The sequence below is a fragment of the Coregonus clupeaformis genome, unplaced genomic scaffold, assembly GCF_020615455.1.
Source record: "Coregonus clupeaformis isolate EN_2021a unplaced genomic scaffold, ASM2061545v1 scaf0351, whole genome shotgun sequence".
NCBI lineage: Eukaryota > Metazoa > Chordata > Actinopteri > Salmoniformes > Salmonidae > Coregonus > Coregonus clupeaformis.
The window spans coordinates 1-24,417 of record NW_025533806.1 but is presented as its reverse complement, the minus strand read 5'-3'; the positions used below and the strand labels follow the sequence as shown (position 1 = coordinate 24,417).

The 24,417-nt window shown below is 44.0% G+C and overlaps 1 protein-coding gene across 1 annotated transcript; it reads right to left on the bottom strand.

Moving 5' to 3' along the window:
* Window positions 1-6,867: 6,867 nt before the first annotated feature.
* Window positions 6,868-23,700, bottom strand: si:ch211-246m6.5 (the record flags this gene model as incomplete). The annotated part of the gene is made up of 14 exons (XM_045215006.1): window positions 6,868-7,343; window positions 7,559-7,656; window positions 9,798-9,893; window positions 10,310-10,405; window positions 12,728-12,823; window positions 13,537-13,632; window positions 13,889-13,984; window positions 14,549-14,644; window positions 15,232-15,327; window positions 15,715-15,810; window positions 16,342-17,301; window positions 19,486-19,665; window positions 21,460-21,695; window positions 23,562-23,700. Coding segments are annotated over 14 exons (2,402 nt in total), but the record flags the coding sequence as incomplete, so codon positions are not given.
* Window positions 23,701-24,417: the final 717 nt, after the last annotated feature.

Genomic DNA, 24,417 nt, shown 5'->3' with positions numbered 1-24,417 from the left:
TTTTATCTTTTCTATCTTTTATCAGTTTTTGTCCTTCATTTTCAAACAGCTTAAGAACACCCAGCTCTCTTTGTCTCTTTTCTTTACGTTGTTCCTCTTTTTTCCCCTTCTTTTGATCTGCCTTATACGTGGATACAAGCACTTGCATTATCTTGATGACGTCTGGGTTAAGAGTCCCTTCCACTGGCCATGGTTGTTCAATGTCAGGCCAACGTTTATTCCATTTTCCAGATAACCTTGCAATACCATTAACTAGAGGATTACTATTTTGTACTACATCAACAGGAGTAATTACTTTTGTAGTTTTGATGTCCTTTTTCCCCCATTGTAACGACTCTTTTATATGTTTCCCTCCTTTTTTTTGTTGTTGTTGTTGATTAAAAATAATTAATTAATTAATTAATCAATTAATTAATTAATCAATATATCAATTTATTTTATTTATTTTATTTTACCAAATTATTGATTAGTGGCAATCTTACCACATCCGGTCAGGAAAAGTAAAGGAAAGTAGTAAACTTCAGAGCAATCCAAAGGAAACAGACAACAATTTAGTATTTTATGCATACCTATGTTCACATTGGCGCTAAGAAATAAGCAAACAGCTTAACTCAGGAATATTATAAATAGCGCAATAACATTTAATTTTAATTAATTAATTAAATTATTTTTTTAAATCCATCAACATATCTCTCATTTATCAATTCAATAGATCTCAATCAAAGAGTTTCATAGTTAAACAACAGCCGATTTAACAAACTGAATACTTTAATCGTATGTAAGTCTCTCCCGCCCTCTCTGTCTGCTCTGAGTCTGCATCTCCCAGCAACTCAGTGCAGGCAGGGGAGTGGCATATTTGCTCTACGTAACTCTAAACTCATAAAATCCCACTCATGCGTAGTTCATTCACCAGTGCGATTTCAGAGTGGAAGGAGCTCTCAAGCAGCTCTCTCCCAGCCTAAACAACAGAAAGTAGACAGACCCGCTGTACCTCCTCTCTTTCCCCCTATAGACAAACAGTAACACTTAACAGAACTCACAAACCAACACAGAACACAAATCCTACTTCGAAGTTTCTTATCTTCACTTATTGTAATCTGCAGATTTATAGTTATTTTCTTATCCATTACAAAACATCTCTATACACTCTTAAAAAGTCCGCCCTGTAGGCTCATGATATTCTAATAGTTAGTATACGTTCTCTTTTTATAGAGACTCATAAGTATTTTTAACCTTAACGTCCTTCCAGGGGGCTCATATATAGTTAACAATTATTAACGTTCTCACCAATGGAGACTCATAAGATTTTTAACCTTAACTTACATATTTCCTTATGAAAACAAAAACCCCTGTTCTCAACCAAAACATATATATGTATATATCTCTAACATAAATCTTATCCTAACATGAGTCGACACAGTTTAAACACAACAGAGACGTCTTTATTTTATAATTTTTCTCTCTCCCACACACACACACGTACACAGTTTAAACAAGAATGCATCCGTTCATACAATACACTAAGCATGCTACCGTCGCTCCTTATTTCTCATTGTTCCTTCCTAAATGTGTGCTACCTCGAGTTGCAGATATTCAATGAGAGGTTACTTCGAACATATACTTCATCAACTATATTCCGAGAGGTAACGTGCAATTGAATGTATCTTCCACAAACTCACAGTTCCCAGAACTAACCCGAAAGTCAACCTAATGACTCTCCTAGGATTTATGGCCCATCTTAATGATCACCTCGTTTGAGGGCTTCCTTAAAATCAGCGACATCCTAAAAGCATACTTTTTCCTTATTTCCTGGCCTTATTCCTTCATGCTTTTCCTGGACACTCCTTTTAATTTTATTAAAGCCAAATATCAGTGTGCCCAGTGTTAATAATTCCTATAGACACTCCCCCCTGTTTGCATTGTTCCCAACGCAAACAAATTTAGAAATTTAGAACGGATTCTCATCACACAGCAAATAACAGCAAAGCGCACACACAAGTCCTTTGACGGTACATCTGAACGCACACACATACACAAGCACACGAACCGACCAGCGCCCAAAGCTGTGAGAAATCTCACCTTATCTGCCGGCGTCTTGAGCGGGAGTCACTTCGCAGCCCATGAATGGAAGGCTGAGAAAAGGCGCAATACGTCCCAAAGGTTCCTCGTCGCCATTCTGTGGTGTCCGAGACAACGATGCTGATTATGCTGCTCGGGGAACAAAACATCGACATTTTGGGTCCATGGCCAGGAAACTCCCCAGACCTTAATCCCATTGAGAACTTGTGGTCGATCCTCAAGAGGCGGGTGGACAACCAAATTCTGACAAAGTCCAAGCATTGATTATGCAAGAATGGGCTGCCATCAGTGTGGTGTCCGAGACAACGATGCTGATTATGCTGTGATGATAAGAATTCCGCTGACGCTGTACTTTGATTATAAAGGTTTATTATTTCAAAGGATTCCAGCGTCAATTTACAGACATCTGCAGATATCTGGAGAATAACCGGACCCAATCCCTAATATGTTATTTCTCTCCGTCCTTTGTTCAAAACATGGTATTTATCCTATGTAACATAAGATGGGTGGTTTTTGACAGACCAATCCCTGGCCTCCACATATCTCCAAATGTCCTCTATTACAAGAAGCCTATGTAGTAATGCTTTCCAGATGTTTCAGCAAAGCAGAGTAGAGTTCATCTATTACACCATTTGCAAATGTCAGCAAAATCATAGACCTTCAGACACTACATCAGTCAGGATGTGGCCCAGAAGTTAATTGACAGCATGCCAGGGCGGATTGCAGAGGTCTTGAAAAAGAAGGGTCAACACTGCAAATGTTGACTCTTTGCATAAACTTAATGTAATTGTCAATAAAAGCCTTTGACACTTATGGAATGCTTGTAATTATACTTCAGTATACCATAGTAACATCTGACAAAAATATCTCATAACACTGAAGCAGTGAACTTTGTGAAGACCAATACTTATGTCATTCTCAAAACTTTTGACCACGACTGTAGATGGGCACGGGCATACTTCAACGGGAATCGTGCTGTGTCAGCTGTGTGTGTGTGACAGCACACTGGAGACTTACTAGTGACAAGTGCGTGACATGTTTGACGGCGCAGCAGCTCTGTCACTAACATTGTTGACAGAGGGAGAGCTCAGAGGCAAACTGCTCCAGAGAGAGAGAGGGGGAAGAGAGATAGGGGAGGGAATGATAGGAGGTGGGTGAGAGAGGAGAGCGAGAGAGGAGGAAAGAGGAGAAAGCGAGGGAGCGGAGAGGAGGGGGCTGAGAGATTCAAGGAACAAGGTGCAGGCCTACATACTTGTCTGTCTGTGCTAAAAGAGAGGTGTAGTTGAAATGTTTCATCTTCAGCTTTTTCTTTCATTTAGTAGGGTATCACTAGCAGCTGCTTCTCCCCTTGAATTCTAGACCATTATGCAACATTGGGAAACTTTGCAAATAATTTACATTTACATTTTAGTCATTTAGCAGACACTCTTATCCAGAGCGACTTACAGTTAGTGAGTGCATACCTTTTTTCATACTGGCCCCCCGTGGGAAACGAACCCACAACCCTGGCGCTGTTTGATTACCACCCATAGATGTGTACAGGCACACTTTATTGTTAACTATGAAGGGTTTAGAGAGATCAGACAGTGAGACTGGGGACTAACAGAGGACAGAGTGAAAAGAGAGAGACAGACAGACAGAGAAATAATAAAATAAGATACCATTTTATTTGTCACATGCTTTGTAAACAACAGGTGCAGACTAACAGTGAAATGCTAACTTACGGGTCATTTTCCAACAATGCAAAGTTAAACATAAAACAATACAAATAGAAATAGTGATACGAGGAATAAATACACAGTGAATAACGAGTAAAAATAACATTGCTATATAAAGGGAGTACCGGTACGGAGTCGATGTGCAGCGGTACGGGGTAATTGAGGTAGCTATGTACATATAGGTAGGGGTAAAGTGACTAGGCAACAGGATAGATAATAGACAGTAGCAGCAGTGTATGTGGTGAGTGTGAAAGTGTGTGTGAGTGAGTGTGGCATCAGTATGCATGTGTGCGCCTGTTATATGTGTGTGGGCGTATGTAGTGTGTGTATGTGTGTGTTGGGGTTTCAGTGTAAGTATATGTGAGTGTGTGGAAAGAGTCCAGTGTGTGTTCATAGAGTCAGTGCAAGAGAGTTAGTGCAAAAAAGGGTCAATGCAGATAGTCCAGGTAGCGATTTGATTAGCTATTTAGCAGTCTTGTTTAGCAGTCTTATGGCTTGGGAGTAGAAGCTGTTCACGGTCTTGTTGGTTCCAGACTTGTTGCACTGGTATCGCTTGCCATGCGGTTGCAGAGAGAACAGTATATTGCTTGGGTGGCTGGAGTCTTTGACAATTATTTTGGCCTTCCTCTGACACCGCCTGGTGTAGAGGTCCTGGATGGTACTGGGCCGTACTCACCAGCCTCTGTAGCGCCTTGTGGTTTTTTCTGGATTTTTTTGTTGTTATTCTGTCTCTCACTGTTCAAATAAACCTACCATTAAAATTATAGACTGATCATGTCTTTGTCAGTGGGCAAACGTACAAAATCAGCAGGGGATCAAATACTTTTTTCCCTCACTGTAAATTGTCATTACTGTGACAAAATGAACAGCTATTTCACTCTGTGTTTTTATTTAATGTTAGCAATTCTGTTATTCCAAAATAAATACATTCCCATAAACTAATATCTTTCAGCATCCTGTGAGAGATAAACAGCAGAGAATACAGCAGTAATTTCCTTAATAAAGTTTGTTTCACTTCTCAAAGTCATAACTGTGAGAGACAATCACTGAGGGTGGATCTCAGGCTTTCCCGTGATATTTACCATCCAGGAGTAAGTGAAGTTGCCACAGAATTATCCTGAACACTATTTCAAAAGCAGAGTCTGCTTTCTTGCGTTCAACTAGAATTAGCTGCCAGTGTGGAGATTATGGGGGATTAGAACAAAGATACACAAACATCAACTAACTTGCAAAAATACTAATCCTACTGAGCTCAAACAGGGCAACTAAGACTCCTTTTATTGAGATTTGAAAAGCAAAGACAAAAGGCTGCTGGAGCAGAATAGCCTGTCATAATTGGCTCAGAGGTGATGCAGTTTGGTGGTGGTTTAATCTGTTAATCCCCATTTCCTCCTCATCCTCCACCTCCAGTGACTCACACAGTGAATGTCTGTGGCCCCTAGGCTAGGTGAGGCATCCCTGTCTCCCTAACTCCCTCACTGCATCATTACCAGGGGCCCTCATTTATAAACGGGTTGGTATGCATGGATTTGATCATAAATTGTTCATGGATATTACAAAAGGTGTCCCACAGGGGTCAGTACTGAGACCTGTTCTCTTTACTATTTATAAAAATGATAATGGTCTATCTGTTAACTTGTATTATTCATCTGTATGCAAACAACACTGTTATGTACGTCATTGCCCCAACTGTTGACCAGGCTTTGTTAGAGCTGCACAAAGCAAAAGGGGACCATTGCGCTCTCCAGAAGCTTGGCTAGTGTGTAAAACCCGTGAATTCAGACAAACAAAAGGTGTGATGGGTACGCACTCAAAAAGATGTCGCATAAAGCTGAATTATTTTTATTATTTTTGTATTGTTTTCACTGCATCAGGGATAGCCTACACAGATGTTTTGGCTTTGCAGCCTTCTTCAGTGTATAGGTACAAGAAGGCTGCAAAGCTGAAATGTCTGTGTACGATATCCCTGATGCAGTAAAAAAATAGGAAGTAAGCTTTATGCGACATCTTTTTGAGTGCGGACCCATCACACCTTTTGTATGTTAGAGCTGCAATCTGACCTTGTTACCTTACAGAAAGCCCTGGTCGGCTTAAAACTTGTACTTATTGCGGGCAAGATTAAATACACGTTGTTCTCTAGTTCTCACAAGAATGTTTCAGATGGACTACATATTTATTCATTGGACGGTTCTCCCATTGATCGGGTACCCGCCTACAAATATCTGGCCATTTGGATTGACAAAGACTTAATGCTTAAAAAAAAACATACGGATGAGCTAGTTAAAAAGCTACATTTTAAAGCCAATTATTTTTTAGAAATAGATCTTGCCTCTCCCTAAATAGCAGGAAGCAGATTGAACAGTCAACCTTCCTACCAGTTATTGATTATGGTGACACCATTTACCAGAATGCAGCAGTCACTACTCTTAAACCTTTGGATGCCGTCTACCGCAGCGCCATTCGTTTTAGCACTGGTGACAGTTTTAATATCCACCACTGCATCCTGTATCAAAAGGTTGGCTGGTCCTCATTAACGTCCCGTAGATCAATTCATTACTCCCTTTTTGTTTACAAAGCCCTACTACACAAGCTTACAACTTACCTAACTGCGTTGTTAAAGTATTTAAAAAAAACATGATACCAAATCCGCTCACAGGGTTGGTTAACTCTTGAGATTCCTCTGGTCTCCACCGAATTAGGTAAATCATCTTTTAGTTTTAATGCACCTCATTGCTGGAACCAACTGTAAAATACACTGCAATTGGACACTGATGCTGGTTGGGAAATTGTAATATTGATTGGGGAACTATTTGCTGAGGAATGTGGCTGTTTTCTTGGTTGTTTATTGTGTTGTACTTTAGTTTGTTTTCTGATATTGATTTGGTCTATGAATTGTCTGTGCTGGGCTCCTTTGCGAAAGAGACCCTGGTCTCAATGGTGACTCCCTGTTTAAATAGAGGTCAAATAAAAAAATATAGACATTACACAAACCACATTTCTTCTCACATTTTAAGAAATTATTGTATGCAGAATGAGGATCAAGACTATGTATTGTACATAACAAATGGACTTTAATATCATACATTGCCTGGGTTTTATTTGTGAGTAATACAAAACATATTTGATGATATATACAACAGTATAAAATTATAAAACATCACACAACCAAATAAATACAAATTCCAGGTTAGTTTTTAGTTTGATCATAAACTGCCAACTTCATGAGTTTGTTCCACAGAATACAGGACTGTTTTGTGCTTTGTTTTAATCTTATAAAAAAAGACAGACTTTAATAGATAAAATACAGTATTATTGGTTCTAAGAAAAACAATTATACAAATATTATACATATATTGGTCATGTACAGATCATAATCTTTGGAATTGTGCTGTATATTACAAATTATTTTGAAGAAACGAAAGCCATGGGCATTGAGCATCCTAATAGTCAGTGTGGTGGTTCCATTAGGAGTTTCATTGTCTTGTTTCAGCCCAGCGTCTTCAGTGCATAGTTCACAGTCCCCCATCAGCCTCGTGGAATTGGGAGCTGAAAAACACCATACATATTTTGACCACACTTATTCCACCGTGCATTCATACAGTCTTGAAATAGACCAGCCAATGCAAAACACTGGAAAGGCCCCCATCAATAAGAGATTTCTGACTTTCAGGCGTAAGCTTGGTGCTCAGCTTTCAAATGATATTCCTAATTCCTCTCTTGACTCCAGTCACAGTAAGTATTGGGGTGATGTATCTGCTTACCTTATGGGAACACAGAACCCCTGAATATCCTTTCCTGCAGGCACAGACATTAGGGCGAATACAACGGCTCCCGTAAAGACACTTCTGTTCACAGAGTGCTGTAGAAATTACAGAGAAATCACAATGTAGAAATGACAAATTTGAAATGAAAATCACAATGCAGAGAAGAGAGAGAGAGAGAGAGAGAGAGAGAGAGAGAGAGAGAGAGAGAGAGAGAGAGAGAGAGAGAGAGAGAGAGAGAGAGAGAGAGAGAGAGAGAGAGAGAGAGAGAGAGAGAGAGAGAGAGAGAGAGAGAGAGAGAGAGAGCGAGAGGCAGCAGGTGAGGGACAAGGCCTAAATCAGCCTAGCATCCTAATAACGACATTGTCATAATGACAGAGCTGACACTAATCTCTCTCTACTCATATTAACACCCTGAGGATTCTGGGTAAGTCCCAGAAAGGGGCCAAAATGGAGCCATGACAACACAGTTACCATAATCATCCCATCAAACCTCTGAATCATTACCATGCATAGCTAAATGCGTACACTGGGACTGAGTCTGCCTTTGAATTTAAGACAGAAATGACTTTATTATACACTTGAATACCCCTGTGTGGTCTGAATTCTCTCTGCTTCTTGTTCTGAGTTTATAGATTTTATTGTGCCGTATACTTGGGAGATTTACTTACAGCCATTAGTGGTTTGATAGAAATAAATAAATAAGGCTGAGGCAGAGTAAATAGATAAACAGAAATGATGAATCATCTTTATGGATGGTGACTTCACTTTAAAGGGAGTTAAGTACTTCCGTTCCTCTCATGACTCCCGAGTCATTCTTCAAAGTCATGTATTGGCTGGTTAATGCTGGGATGCTGAACAAGCTTATGCAGGAACTGTTAGTGGAACTCCGATGAGACGTAGCTGTTAGTGTTTGTGTGTGTAACAAACACACAGCTGATTTTTAATGTGGTTGTGGTTCTTGTTGTTGTTGTTGCTGCTACGACCAGGTGATAAAAGTTGTTAACGGAGAGCTTCTTAAGCATGGTGGTGGTGAGAGTGAACTGACGAGGGACGTCTTAGAGACATATAAATGACAATAAAAGAGAACTGTTGTAAAATATACTGTGTCTGTAAAATGTATATGGTATGTAAAAGCTGGAAGTAGAAGCCTAAGTGTTGTTGTCAATTAGTTTACTCCAATTACGGGAGGGGTGGTAGGGTTGGGGGAAAATATATAGGAACATATATTTAAAAAATATACATCTACAAAAATATCTGCAGTATAATAATAATAATATGCCATTTAGCAGACGCTTTTATCCAAAGCGACTTACAGTCATGCGTGCATACATTTTTGTGTATGGGTGGTCCCGGGGATCAAACCCACTACCTTGGCGTTACAAGCGCCGTGCTCTACCAGCTGAGCTACAGAGGACCACAGTATTAAAGCTGATCTACCTCCTTAGAAAATAAATAAATAAAATAAAAAATAAACGTCAATAAAGATGTTTATCAGCGGTAACTCTGGGGGAATAACCACTGTCTAAATTAGTATCTCATAGTTCTCCCGAGTGGCGCAGTGGTCTAAGGCACTGCATCGCAGTGCTAGCTGTGCCACTAGAGATCCTGGTTCGAATCCATTCCCTCTGTCGTAGCCGGCCGCGACCGGGAGACCCATGGGGTGGCGCGCAATTGGCCCAGCGTCGTCCAGGGTAGGGGAGGGAATGGCCGGCAGGGATGTAGCTCAGTTGATAGAGCATGGCGTTGTGGGTTTGATTCCCACAGGGGGTATGAAAAAATAAATAATGTATGCACTAACTGTAAGTCGCTCTGGATAAGAGCGTCTGCTAAATGACTAAAATGTAAATGTAATGTATCATAAACCAGCCCAGGACTGTGTAGAGCTGGTCTCATGAGTCAACACCAGAGGAGGCTGGTGGGAGGATCTATAGCAGGACAGGCTCCTTGTAATGGCTGGAACGGTATCAAACATATGGAAAGGGCCATTACAATGAGCCCGTCCTCCTATAGCTCCCCCCACCAGCCTCCTCTGGTCTACACCTAACAATGTAATTGTAGTAGAGACCTGGCCAACGCTAGACACACATAACAGGGGAAGGAGACAGAACACTTTTCACAGAGCGAGTACCACTCTAGGGTGGTGGGAGGCAATTAACAGATGATTTCAGATAGTTAACCTAAACACACCACTCTCTTCGGAGAGGATGTAAGTGTGTGTGTGTGTAGGCGTACTTACGGACTTGGCACAGCATGCCCTGCCAGCCTGGAAGACAGTGGCAGGTGTTATGGCCAATACACTCTCCTCCATTCAGACACTTCTGTAGACAAGTGGCTGGGGAGAGACAACACAACACCAATCAATTCACAAACCACTGCTTATGAATGAGTTATGTATGGCTTATGAATGTTCTAAAGGTATTGTTATGAATGTGTTATGAAGTCCTTATGTAGGTACCATTTAAATAAATATATTTTAATAATCTTTTGGTATGTTATAATTGTGTTCATATTGTGCTGTAAACAGGCTGGTATAAAGTGGTTTACAAGCTGTTTACATTTTATGTGACTACCTGCTGCTTTTAAATGCTAGCTTGTGATAGCATGACACAGCCTGCCATCGGTGAACCACTAAACATCCCAAACACTGTGATTAATTGTTTCCATACGCTCTCGCCTCCACTGCTAGCATGGAAGCATCTGTTTACAGGTAGTGGTGCAACTGTTTAACTCCTACGTGAGCCTGCTTACGTTTATCGCACCGCTTTCCTCTCCATCCAGATGGACAGTCACACACATCTGGACCCACGCACCTCCCTCCGTTCATACACATGGGCTCACATACACCTGGATAAGGGAGTGAGGGAGGGAGGGAGACTAAAACTTACCAACTGAGCTCATACATATTCACCAGAATAATTATCTACAGTATCTCACATGACAGAGATAGATTTTCAACTGACCCATGCATTTACTGTACCTGATATGCTTAATTACTTACAGCCATTAGTGGTTTGATAGAAATAAATAAATAAGGCTGAGGCAGAGTAAATACACTGCTCAAAAAAATAAAGGGAACACTTAAACAACACAATGTAACTCCAAGTCAATCACACTTCTGTGAAATCAAACTGTCCACTTAGGAAGCGACACTGATTTACAATACATTTCACATGCTGTTGTGCAAATGGAATAGACAACAGGGGGAAATTATAGGCAATTAGCAAGACACCCCCAATAAAGAAGTGGTTCTGCAGGTGGTGACCACAGACCACTTCTCAGTTCCTGTGCTTCCTGGCTGATGTTTTGGTCACTTTTGAATGCTGGCGGTGCTTTCACTCTAGTGGTAGCATGAGACGGAGTCTACAACCCACACAAGTGGCTCAGGTAGTGCAGCTCATCCAGGATGGCACATCAATGCGAGCTGTGGCAAGAAGGTTTGCTGTGTCTGTCAGCGTAGTGTCCAGAGCATGGAGGCGCTACCAGGAGACGTGGAGGAGGCCGTAGGAGGGCAACAACCCAGCAGCAGGACCGCTACCTCCAGCTTTGTGCAAGGAGGAGCAGGAGGAGCACTGCCAGAGCCCTGCAAAATGACCTCCAGCAGGCCACAAATGTGCATGTGTCTGCTCAAACAGTCAGAAACAGACTCCATGAGGGTGGTATGAGGGCCCGACGTCCACAGGTGGGGGTTGTGCTTACAGCCCAACACCGTGCAGGACATTTGGCATTTGCCAGAGAACACCAAGATTGGCAAATTAACCACTGGCGCCCTGTGCTCTTCACAGATGAAAGCAGGTTCACACTGAGCACATGTGACAGACGTGACAGAGTCTGGAGACGCCGTGGAGAACGTTCTGCTGCCTGCAACATCCTCCAACATGACCGGTTTGGCGGTGGGTCAGTCATGGTGTGGGGTGGCATTTCTTTGGGGGGCCGCACAGCCCTCCATGTGCTCGCCAGAGGTAGCCTGACTGCCATTAGGTACCGAGATGAGATCCTCAGACCCCTTGTGAGACCATATGCTGGTGCGGTTGGCCCTGGGTTCCTCCTAATGCAAGACAATGCTAGACCTCATGTGGCTGGAGTGTGTCAGCAGTTCCTTCAAGAGGAAGGCATTGATGCTATGGACTGGCCCGCCCGTTCCCCAGACCTGAATCCAATTGAGCACATCTGGGACATCATGTCTCGCTCCATCCACCAACGCCACGTTGCACCACAGACTGTCCAGGAGTTGGCGGATGCTTTAGTCCAGGTCTGGGAGGAGATCCCTCAGGAGACCATCCGCCACCTCATCAGGAGCATGCCCAGGCGTTGTAGGGAGGTCATACAGGCACGTGGAGGCCACACACACTACCGAGCCTCATTTTGACTTGTTTTAAGGACATTACATTAAAGTTGGATCAGCCTGTAGTGTGGTTTTCCACTTTAATTTTGAGGGTGACTCCAAATCCAGACCTCCATGGGTTGATAAATTTGATTTCCATTGATAATTTTTGTGTGATTTTGTTGTCAGCACATTCAACTATGTAAAGAAAAAAGTATTTAATAAGATTATTTCATTCATTCAGATCTAGGATGTGTCGTTTAAGTGTTCCCTTTATTTTTGTGAGCAGTGTATATAAACAGAAATGATGAATCATCTTTATGGATATGCAGTGGAGAGGACAAAGATGTTCTACAATGAGCACATTCCTGAAGCTATCACCGCACTAATGACCCATTGTAGCAAATTGGTAATGTATAGCTAAATTAAAACCTTCACGTAAAAGCCCCTGCATGCATCCCTATTGTTAGTCAATAGCACTCCATAGCATCAATTTGACTATTCCCTGTCTCCACATGAAGCTCTGAAATGTTGGTTCCTGCTCCCTCGGGCCTGCCTCTTACTGAGTGCATCCATCAAATGCTTCCCTCTTTCCATATGGCTCAATTTACCCGCCAATATGCTGTACATTAACAAGGCTCTGGAATAACTGGCTCCACTGTGTTGAGGGCACTTTGTCAGATTGACACACATATGGTGGTGGGTAATAGATGATGATGATGAGGAGGAGAAGGAGTAGAGGAGGAAGAGAGGAGAGGCAGGAGGTGGAGGAAGAGGAGGCGGATGAGGAGCAGGTGGAGGGGCGGGCAGTGGAGGAGGAGGTGGCGTGGCGTGGCTTTACTCACTTTTTTCACAGCGCCATCCGGTGTATCCCTCGGCGCAGGAGCAGACGCTGTTTCTCATGCACACGCCCCCGTTCTTACAGGGAGGGCTACAGACAGCTGGGAAACAGCAAGAGATAGAGAGAGAGGGCAGAGATGGAGAAAGAGAGAGGTGGGGAGCGATGGGGGAGAGAGAGAGAGAGAGAGAGAGAGAGAGAGAGAGAGAGAGAGAGAGAGAGAGAGATGGGCGGGTGGTTATGGGTGGTGGGAGAGAGATAGAGAGTGAGAGAGAAAAAGAGATGTGGTGGAGTGAGAGAGAAAGAGAGAGAGAGGGGTGGGAGAGAAAGAGATGCAACATTTCAAAAAAGGTGGAGGCCTCACTCCACCATTGATTGATACAGCAGTCCGTCCAAAGCTGAGGCATCACGATAAATGAGGGACAAAAAGAGTCCACAGTAAACACTTACTTAGAGAAATGCCTTGATAATTGGACACAGTGGAACTCTGCCAGAGCCCTTGATGGACTCCTTCAAATCAAACCTAAACCCCTGTCAATCTATCGGATTAGTTTTCCTTTCATTCAACCAGTAAATACACAAGTAAAAGCTCCCACAGCGGGCCCATGACTCTGTGTGTTGTCAGGACAGTATATGGACAAGGACATTGTGTGTGTGTGGCTCAGTTGGTAAGAGCGTGATGCTAGCAATGCCAAGGTTGTGGATTCCATTCCCGCAGGGACCACATACAAAAAATGTATGCAGCCACTTTACTGTAAGTCACATTGGATAAAAGTGTCTCCTAAGTGCAACAATTATATTAAGAGTGTATTTTACCGTTTTGACACTGGGCGCCGTAGAAGCCCTGGGGACAGCCACAGGTGTTCGGACGAAGACAAGTTCCTCCGTTCAGACACATAGGGGAGCACACAGCTAGAGGACAGACACTTAGAACAATCAACCAATCAATCAATCAACCAATAAATCAACTGACCAATCAATCAATCAAATGTGTTTATGAAGCCCTTCATACATCTACAGGTGTCACACAGTGCTTTACAGTAACCCGACCTAGACCCCAAAGAGCAAGCAGAAGGACAGAACACACCAGGAAGAGTAGCTGCTGCATGAGCAACAGCTAATGGAGATCGTAATAAACTAAAGACACTGTCCAGGACTAGAGCTCTACCTGTCTCACAGGAGGGTCCGGTCCAGCCAGGCAGACAGGCACACTCATCAGGAGACACACACTCTCCTCCATTGTGACAGTGACGGTTACACACCACTGCGGAACAGATAGATGGGATAGAGTGAGCAACACAGAGGTACGATATAATTATAAGGTTCTATCTGCATTTCTGTCAAAACAGAGTTATTGACATAGCCTTGTTCTCTACAATGTTCTCTACCTATATAGTATACCCCAATTCATGTTGTTAAGTTAAAATGAATACAAGATAAAACATTGTTCACACCATTCAAACCTCATTGAGGGTTCTGAATTTTAAAGCTAATTATCTCAGAATCATCTTTTGGCAGATAGAACCATATAATTCCAAGGTCACGATATTACTAGACCTTTATAACTCTAGCGACATAGTTCTATTTCATTCTGTGGGGAGGAGGGACACAGCATTAGCATTAATACCATTGGTTTGCCATTCAAAGTCCAATCCAATTTCAATGTGACTAACCTGACAAAGTTCCACTCTTGGAATAAAAGCCTAATTAAAGGTATGTGGTGGAGCAGTCATGTGTGTGAGTGTCCTACTTCATTTGAACAATGTGTGAGTGATGGCATATTCCATTTGCATGATGAATGATTTGTGATGATGTGTGTTGAACTCACTGGTCTCACATCTGGGGCCCACGAAGCCGTAGGGACAGGAGCAGGTGCTGGGTCCCACGCATGTTCCTCCGTGCTCACAGGGCAGACTGCACAGAGCTGTGGTTGGGGATGTTATGAATGTGTTATGCATGGGTTATGAATGTGTTATGTGTTCTTATGTAGGTACCCTTCAAATAAAGTGTTAATGGGGAAATAGGCCAGGCTTTGCCCTCACATTTCTTCATCAGTCAGCTAGGACTAGGAAGCAGTGTCTCAATACGGCTTGGCTTATTCTCATCGCCATTGCATTGGTGGGGTGGACTCTGACTCTGAGCTGTAGGTGGCAGTAGAGTTTCAAGCCTCTGTCATTAATGTCTCAGACCAGCTCGAGGGAGGGCTTATCAAATGCCCACAACTGCTTAATTAGGTCTGCACTGACAAGCACGCAAGCACACACCGAAATGTACAGTACCGGACATGGACCGGCCTTCTTTCAGCAGTGCTTTCCTGTCTTTTAGTGATAAGCTTGCTTTCTCTAAGCTCCTGTCTATAGTCTGACACAGCACACAGAGACAGTTCTGATGGGCCCTAACAAGAACAGATAGGCCTCGTCCCAAATTGCACCCTAATTCCTACATAGCGCACTACTTTTGACCAGATCCCTATGAGCAAATGTGCCATTTGGGACGCAGACATATAATTACCTGTCTCACACATCTCCCCGTGGTTGCCTTTCAGGCACTCACACACCCCCGGGGCGACGCACTGGCCTCCGTTCCTACACTCTGGTTTACAGATCGCTGAGGAGAAGGTCGTAAAGACATCAAACGATATAAAAGGCCTGTCAGGTTTAGCAATGCATGGGAATCAAAAACAACAATATCAGGATGATGTGGTATTTTGAGAGACTAAGACAGAGAGAGAGAGAGAGAGAGAGAGAGAGAGAGAGAGAGAGAGAGAGAGAGAGAGAGAGAGAGAGAGAGAGAGAGAGAGAGAGAGAGAGAGAGAGAGAGAGAGAGAGAGAGAGAGAGAGAGAGACATCTTGTCTTCCTATAGGGAGCTGGATAGGGCAACATTGTTTGCAATGTGTTGATTTGTGAAGAGCCTCGGCTACACTTTCTTCATTTTATTGATCTCAGCTCCCATCACATGCTGCATCAATGAGCCACGTGAGGATAGAGTGTTACCTGTTTGACAGTTGGTTCCGGCGTAGCCTGGTTTACAGCGGCATGTGTTGGGAGCGGCACACTCCATGTTCTTGCCACACGCATGCCTGCACACAGCTGGAGATAACAGGCAGGCAGGCGACACACACACACAAACACACACAGAGGCAGCACCATAGGCCAATTATTACAAGTTGCTTCCATCTATTCCAACTCCAACCTCCCTTACTGCATCTGTACAGAAACATCTGTCAACTCAACCCAACCCCATGCTGCTCTGGTCCTGGGCGCACTTGAAAAACAACCATCATTAGTACGCATTTTGGAGAGGCTAGAGAAAGGCATCACCTTCATTCATTGAAAAAGAGAGATGCGCAGGTGGTATTCAATACAGCCGGTAAACAGCAATGAAAAGGGTCCTCTATAATGGACCAGTGATAATAGATAGTGTTTCTCAAAGCAGTAGCTCTTTCTCAAGAAGAACAATCAACCTTTCTCCAAGCACTAGCACTTTCTCAAGAAGACGGATCAACCTTAGGCCTACTTCACAAGCCTCTTTTTTCGCCGTTTTTTGAACCTCGTTCCTTTTTGTCTTATTATCACATTATTCTGTTATCTTTTGTTTTTAAATAAATAAAATAACAATACCTCTGCATGTTCGTCCGTCTCCGGTGTATCCCAGGGGACACCCTCCACAGTGGAATCCCCCGTCCCTGTTGGGTTCACAGGGGACCCCTGGGAAACAGGGCATATCAGCGCAGGTCAGAGGCCGCTCCCGCTCCACTGCCACAGTATTACTGATCCTGGTCCCACGGTGGAGGTGGGGAGACGTGGCCCTGTGGAGGGGGGGAGTAAGGGGGGATGTGTGGTGGTACCTCCGGGCAGGGGTGGTGAGGGTGAGAGAGGGCAGGGTGTCCTGTGGGTGGTCAGGTGGGTCAGAGGGGTCCGAGCCAGGCCCCGTCAGTGCTCCATCGGCGGAGAACTCGGACTCAGAGAGGGAGTAGGTAAAGGAGGAGAGGGCTGCGGTCAGCGGGGCCACAGCTTTAGGGAGGGTCCAGGGCTTGGTCAGGGTGGGCACCACTACCACATCAATGAGCTTCCCCTGGGCTGTCTTGGCTGAGGAATGGGGTGGAGTCAGCTTGGATTGGGGTGGAGTAACCTTGGGGTAGGTGGAGTGTGGAGGAGTAACCTTGGAAGAGGTGGCACTCCGCACGACACCTACAGACTCTCTGGTTGTCACCTTGAGTGAGGTAGCGCTGGCATTGGCACCGGTTTTGGCACGAGTCCTAGTGAGGGGACTGATGGCATGATGACTGCCCGTGGTGAGGCTGTGGGAACTCTCAGGTGACATAGGGGTGTGTCTAGGAAATAGGGGCGTGGCCACCTCCCTCCACCCAGTGATTGGCCCTCGGGCGGGTGAGAGGGGAGGGTGTGGGGGGCTCTGATAGGCTCCCCTGGAGACTGGCGAGGAGAAGGGGGAGAGACGTTTGACTGCGTGCCTGGGGGGCAGGGTGGGAAGGTGGAGTTGGGACACTTTACTGTTGCCATGGTGGTAGGGTTTGCTGCTCTTGGCTAGTGTCAGCTGCTGCTGGGTCAGGTGAGGGTTACCTGAGGAGAGATGGGGAGATGATGATGATGTGACACAAAAAAACTCAATGCCTATAAGGTTACACTCTAAAGGAGTTATTCGCCTGTCCCCATTGGAGAACCCCTTTTAGTTCCAAGTAGAACCCTTTTTGGTTCCAGGTAGAACTCTTTTGGGTTTCATGTAGAACCCTCTACGGAAAGGGTTTTACATGGAACTCAAAAGGGTTCTACCTGGAACCAAAAAGGGTTCTTCAAAGGCTTCTCCTATGGGGAAAGCTGTAGGGTTAGGGTTGTGGAAGAGGCTAGGGTTGAACTGAAATGTAGATAAGCTGGACTCTCTAAATAAAGTATTACAGCAGTATAGAATGTAATTACATCATCAGACACAGTGAAAGACAAAACAAAGATTTGGTAATAATCTGTTAACAGCTGCTATAAACACTGATGTTGACACAGAACATGGTTGGAACGGAATCAAGGCCACCATTGGACACCTCATGGGAACAATAAAGCTATTAAAATTCAAATTGAAATTAAATGTGTTATGGGTGTGGGGTCTAGATAAATATTACCCGACACCAGTGTTAATGACATATTGAGAGACGCCACCCAACGCTTCACTGATTTATTTTCCCCTACTGACACTGACTGGTAACGTCACCTGTATTGAAACCTCACAAAAGATGGCCAAATCACTTCATAGAGGAATCTAATACACAGTGAGGGAATTATAAACCAAATGAATAGTTTGGAACTTATTGTCACTGTCAGAAGGCGTCATGATAAATGTTGTATCCCCCCCCCACACACACACACACGCACGAACGCATGCACACACACACACACACAACCACACAAACACACACACTGAAGCAGCTGGACTCAAAGGGAACTGACTGTGTAGAAAGTCAGGACAACAGGGTTGGGTATTAAACAGTTATTTGATTTAGAAATGTGGCGGCACAAATTATGAGATGCACTAAAAGGATTTATTTACTACAATTATGAAAAATGTCATCACACTGGCTGGGTAAAGAAACAAAGGCATGAACAATGTAGACTAGTCTGTGCTCTTCAAAACAACCCAGCATGGGTCCTATCCACTCAATAGTAGGACTGACTACTTTAACTTTCACTCTTAATAAAATATGTTTTATTTTTCACATCATCATGAAAGATGAATGCATGAGAAAAGCATATTCCACTGAAATGAATTTATCATCTGGAAGTGCATGCTGTTGACTTGGACAGTGTACACATAGGGACAGAGAGTCCAAAGAAGGAAGGGACAAATACAAATGATAAAACAGAACTAAGCTGAGAGGAGAAGATGGAGCGCAAAGCTTTCCACATTTCACTGATCTACAAAAAAACTTGATGATGATTAGCATATTGAGCTTATTAATAGGGCAGCCTGGCCTCAGAGCCATACGAAGCATACTATATGTATTTTTATGGACCCCCAAGACGTATGATATGTTCTAATGGTCTAGGGACAACTGTAGCATTTTAGCTAACCCCTTTCCTAACCTTTTTTAGTTATCCTTTTACGCAAATTATCCTAACCTTTGTCGTTAGTTCTCCTAACCAACAACGTAATTATGTAAAATATATATATCTAAAGTGTGATATGTAAAATGTATGTATATGTAGCAAAAAAGCTGTAAAAACCAAAAAAGATATATTTGTGTCCTCCGAAGAGGGTGGATGGGTTAATAAAATCATTATCCTTGGTTGTTAGGATGCAACAAGCAACCTGGTCTCAGAGAAAGACGTATAATACTATAGGTCCTCCAAGATGATTGATAAGTTACTTCATCCAATTCGTATGCTATTGTACGACCGGGTAAAACATTTGATGCTATACGTCCTCTAATTTGTCTGATATTGTACAACCGCAATTCCATTCCATGTAACCTAACATAACTAAATATAGCATACTAAATGGAGGGAACACATTTACATACCAAATCTTATGAATTGCCCTCAGACCAGGTTGAATAGGGAGGTAAAGGCAGTTGAGGACAATTCACACCATGTCAGATTGTTTCCAAATAGTTTTCCAACAGTGACAGTAGAAAAACTACTAAAAAGCCAATGTGTGGTGCATGTACTAATGTATTTAGATAGCCTGGTGCCAGATCTGGGACCAGGCTAGTAGATATGGCCAGGGAGGTGGTGAAACACTTCCAGCCGAAGTCTTACCACGAGCGGTTTTGGTGCAGGTGCGTCCGTTGCCATGGAGGGGCGGTGGGCAGCGCCCACAGACATAGCCCGTGTAGGGCAGACGTCGGTCGATGCACTGGACCCCCAGGAAGCATGGTCGGCTGGCACACGTACCGGTCACATTGCTGTTGTTCCCTGCATGGGATGATAGCCCTAGGCCTGGAACACAGAATCACTGTTATCAGCCCCAGGACATTATTTATGAATGAATTCCTCTCCCCCTAGCCTTCACATGAACAGCGATGTTCACCATTTGTTTATGCTCAGCGGGATGCTGTAATCAGTTGTCAATGCCTCTGCATCGGCCACACCATGCTCTTATCGTTTGCATATTTCATGATTAGGCATAATTCAAATAGACCCGTAGATGTAAACAGCTCACAAATACCACCTACGTACAGTTGCCTACCTGGGAGTTATATTCAACACTGCCTGACAAATTTTATGTGGCAGAACTCGCAGTTAAATCCAAAGCTGCTACAGCTGCTAATTGCTCAAATGTCTTTGATTAAAATGCAAAGTCTTGGAAGACCAATTATATAAAGGTACTTTATAACCAAATTAGGGCTGTGGAAAAACTCTTAGTTGGCACTTTGTGTTTTGATGGCAGGAGGCTCATTACGGTGCTTCAGGATGAAAGTCTCTGAGTAATTGATTGATACGCTACCAAGGTCAGAACCCCCTTGGAGCGAGAGAGAGCGAGATGTGTGTGTGTGTGAGACCCCGACTGTGTCCCCTGTCTTCACCTCCAGACCCGCCCTCACCCCCAATCCAGCTGCATCAGCTTCTCTCTACCCATAGGCCTTCACTCCCCTCCTGGGCTCCCCTCTCTCCCCCACCCACAAAGAAGAGTGATGAAAATGCCAATCGCCCTATTAGTTTTAAACAAAGATGTTTCCTTTAGAACTAAAACTGCTGGTGTTATTAGCACTTTTAGATGGATTCTTTGTCCCATAACTTTGTCCTTGTCCTTTGCTTCGCACCTTGTAGTGGCACCACATCAAACCACCACATCATCAAAAAGTGCATTATGGCTAGACTATGCTGTATTGTATTGGTATTGTACATTTATCCGCATATCTCTATTCTATGACGGATCTATGGAAGAGAGCAGACTGAGACAAAATGACTGTCATTGCAGTGCAGTTAGAAGCTTTGAAACGTGACACTGACAACCTTTCTCTTTTCCTATTTGCGTGCCACAAAGCATTTCTTCTCCTCTCTCTCGCTAATAAAGCGTTTCATCTTCACGGGGACAAAAGAGGAAAAAAGAACGGACCATCTGTCTTTTATTAAGAAGTGATTTATCAGCGTTATGACTCCACATATCAAGGCTTATTGCCTGTGAATTTTGTCTCATTTTCGACTAGGGCAGCAGAATCCACTCAGACAATGGGTGGTTTTATCGGAACGACGGGGCCGACGGGGAGATGACATATTTTGCTGTGTGCCTTTCAATCCCATCTCCAGCCTTTTAGTGTGATGATGATGACAGGCAATTTTGCAAGGCCGCTAACTGGGCTGGCTATAGCTGCCAATGCCAATGAGGTGTTTAGTCGCGGAGTAATGTGACACCCCTGATGGACTATTATAGGAGCCTTGGTGTTAAACAGCCTTTTGTAGGCGATCTGAGTATCAGACAGAGGCTTTGGGAAATACAGGGTATGGTAGTAGGTGCTAGGCGCACGGTTTGTGTCAAGAACTGCAATGCTGCTGGCTTTTTCACGCTCAACAGTTTCCCATGTGTATCAAGAATGGTCTATCACCCAACTGTGGGAAGCATTGGAGTCAACACGGGCCAGCATCCCTGTGGAACACTTTCGATACCTTGTAGAGTCCATGCCACAACGAATTGAGACTATTCTGCGGGCAAAAGGGGAGGGTGGGCGGGGGTGGGGGAGGTGCAACTCAATATTAGGAAGGTGTTCCTAATGTTTGGTATACTCAGGGTACTTGCCAGTTTTTGTCCATTCTTAGACGGTGTATGTACAGCTGGGGCCTTGGCACGTGCCCTGTTGGTCTCTCGAAGTCCAGGCATGTTGGTTTGTGGGAGTCCAGGCTTGTTGGTCGGTGGGATTCCAGGTCTGCCAGTGTCCATCCTGGGTGGATTGTGTTGGTCTGGTCTGTTGATGAGTGAGGTCTTAGTGGTAGTGGTGGTAGTGGTGGTAGGGACAGTGGTGGGTCCAATGCTGGGGACAATGGGAATCGACCGTTACAGGTGCTGTTGTGTAGAGACAGATATGGACACATGGAGAGAGTAAGAGGTGGGCTTCATAACATGTCAGTGCTTTTATGATGCTGGGAGAGAGATCGATAGAGGACACTTCAGGTTCAGGGCCAGAAGTTGTTTTAATATACATTTCATAGAAACCTGAGTTCTCACACACTTTTCAAGAATGTTGGACGACAGTTTATCAAAATTTTTCATCCCACACCTACACCACTAGAAATCACAGCTCCTCAATAGATCTATGAGCAGCAGAATCGTAAAAAAATAAATAAAAGCAGAAAGAAAGGAAAGCAGAGCCCGAGGAGCAGGAGGAGAGAGAGAGACTGTGTGATTGATGACGGCAGAGCAGAGAAACGGCAAGTGAAATAAACCTGACAGTGTAACTCCTGCAGAGGCGGTATGGAACTGAAATAAACAAAGCAGAGAACCACTCACCGAAACTCATCACTCAGAGGGAGAAAAAGATTAGGGAGAGGGAAAGGCTAAGACGCTTAGAAAATAAAAAGAGGGATGTTGGTGGAAACATGGCATGGCTTTTTGGGGAGAAAATGGTGACTTAGTGTGTGCATGTGTGTGTATATGTGTGTGTATGTGTGTGTGTGTGTACATGTGCGTGTGCGTACGTGCGTGCCTGCATGAATGCGTGTGTGTGCATGTGGTTAACTCCTGGGGAATTCAAGCGGTTTACCCTGAACTACAGAAACAAACGTCTCCTGAATGAAAATTGGATGATTAATCAGAAACAAACAGCCCTCTAGGTGCAGGTATATGTGTGTTTTATGGATGGTGCCCCAGCTTAGCCCCTGTTCCCCTCGCCCTGTGGCCCAGGCGGTAGATCCCTCTGTATTCAGCCAGGCCATGCTCCTTCCATGCTCTCCCAGGCCCCACACTTCACCTCACCTTACATTACCTTACCTCACCTCAGCTCTGTGGCCCAGGCGATAGATCACTCTCTATTCCACCAGATCATGCTCCTCTTCCATCTCCCTGCTGCTAGCCAGGCCCCTTACCTCATCACTCTGTATTCAGCCATGCTCCTTCCTCTCAGCCCTACTCTCTGCTCCCTCCTCTGTACCCTTCCAAGTTCCCACATCTCACCTCAGCTCTAATGGCCTTTGTCAGTTAGCTGTCAACAGAGAGAGGCACACCTGAGGTGCTGCTGCAGCTCTCTGAGCCTGGGGCCAGGTGACAGGATACACTATGCTCTGCTCTCCCTCAGAGGGGAAGTGCTTCACCAATTAACTCAGCTCAACAACCCTCCCCTAACCCCCACAAAAATGAAGAAAAGAGAACACATACAAAATAAATTATGGGAGGGAAGGGGGAGAGGGGAGAGAAGGGGTGAGCCATCACCTGCCCTCTGGTTTCCATTGAACATGCATCCATGTTGGTTATCATGTGAGTGGTTCAAAGTGCAAAGGCAACTATTCCCATTATTGTGTGTGTAATGATATCCACATATGGGAATTCTCTGGAAAGCTGAGCTGGAATGTCTTATTGTTCCTGTTTGTCTTGTCAATGATAATAGTGCTTGTCTGGTCTTCCCACAGGTACAGGTGCATGCAGCTTTACGTTTCCATACAGTTCAATATTACAGGTGGGAGAAAGTTGCAAGTACCTCTGGAACATCTTTGCAACATTTCTTATATTCATATCAAATAAATCCCTTTTCTATATTGATAAACAAGGCCCACAGTCTGTTTGTATGGAAGTGAATTGGCTAATTGATACAATAGTGTAGTAGCACCAGTGATTTGATTGACCATGCCTACCTGTTGATGTAAAAAGTGTTGATAAATACATTTGATTGATTGACCATGCCTACCTGTGCAGGTGGTCCCATCTCTCAACATGCCGTGGGGGCAGCCTCCCACACCTGTAGGAGCCGAAGCTGTTGAAGCACTGGACTCCAGGCAAGCAGGGCATCCTCTCACACTCATTCACATCCTCCTGACAGGTAGCACCTACACAGAGTCACAGAGACAGACAGACATTATTACAACAGACAACACAAAGACAGACTGCCAAAGGCTATTACTACAACAGGTAGCCCTTACACGCACAAAGACAGAAAGCCAAGGTCTGAGCCAAGCTCACAGACAGAGACAAAAAGCCAAGGAAGCCCATTACAACAACAAACCGAGAGTTCATGTATTTTCAGCCAGTGATGTGCGGTCAGCGTAGGCACAATGAATGAAAAAATAACTATATACATTTTTACCAATAATCATTTTGTCATCTTCATGTTTTTTCTGCATGATAAAATCGATTTGCACAAGGAGGCAAGGGGAAAAGGCCTTTCTCCTACCTCTCAAACTCAAACCCATTGACATGACTTGTGTATGCATGTTTCTACCTTATACTGCCAGCTAATGGACGCCGAAAGGCAAGTTATTCATTTTCACTGCACTCAACTAATAAATGCGCATGCAAAAGGATATGGGACAGGCAGGAGGACAGCCAGCTCCTGCCTATGGACGTCACACATAACCTGCCTGTTACGTTCGTTTTCCTGCTAGTTAAAGTAAACTGATCAGGATGGCTAACATATTGCATCTGAAACAGTTTTCGAAGTTGGATTTTCTAGCGAAACAGCGGGTGATAAGGGATGGAAGACCAACACCTGAGCTTAGGGACCTACATCAAAGGAAGGGACAGAAAATAACACAATCATTTCAATA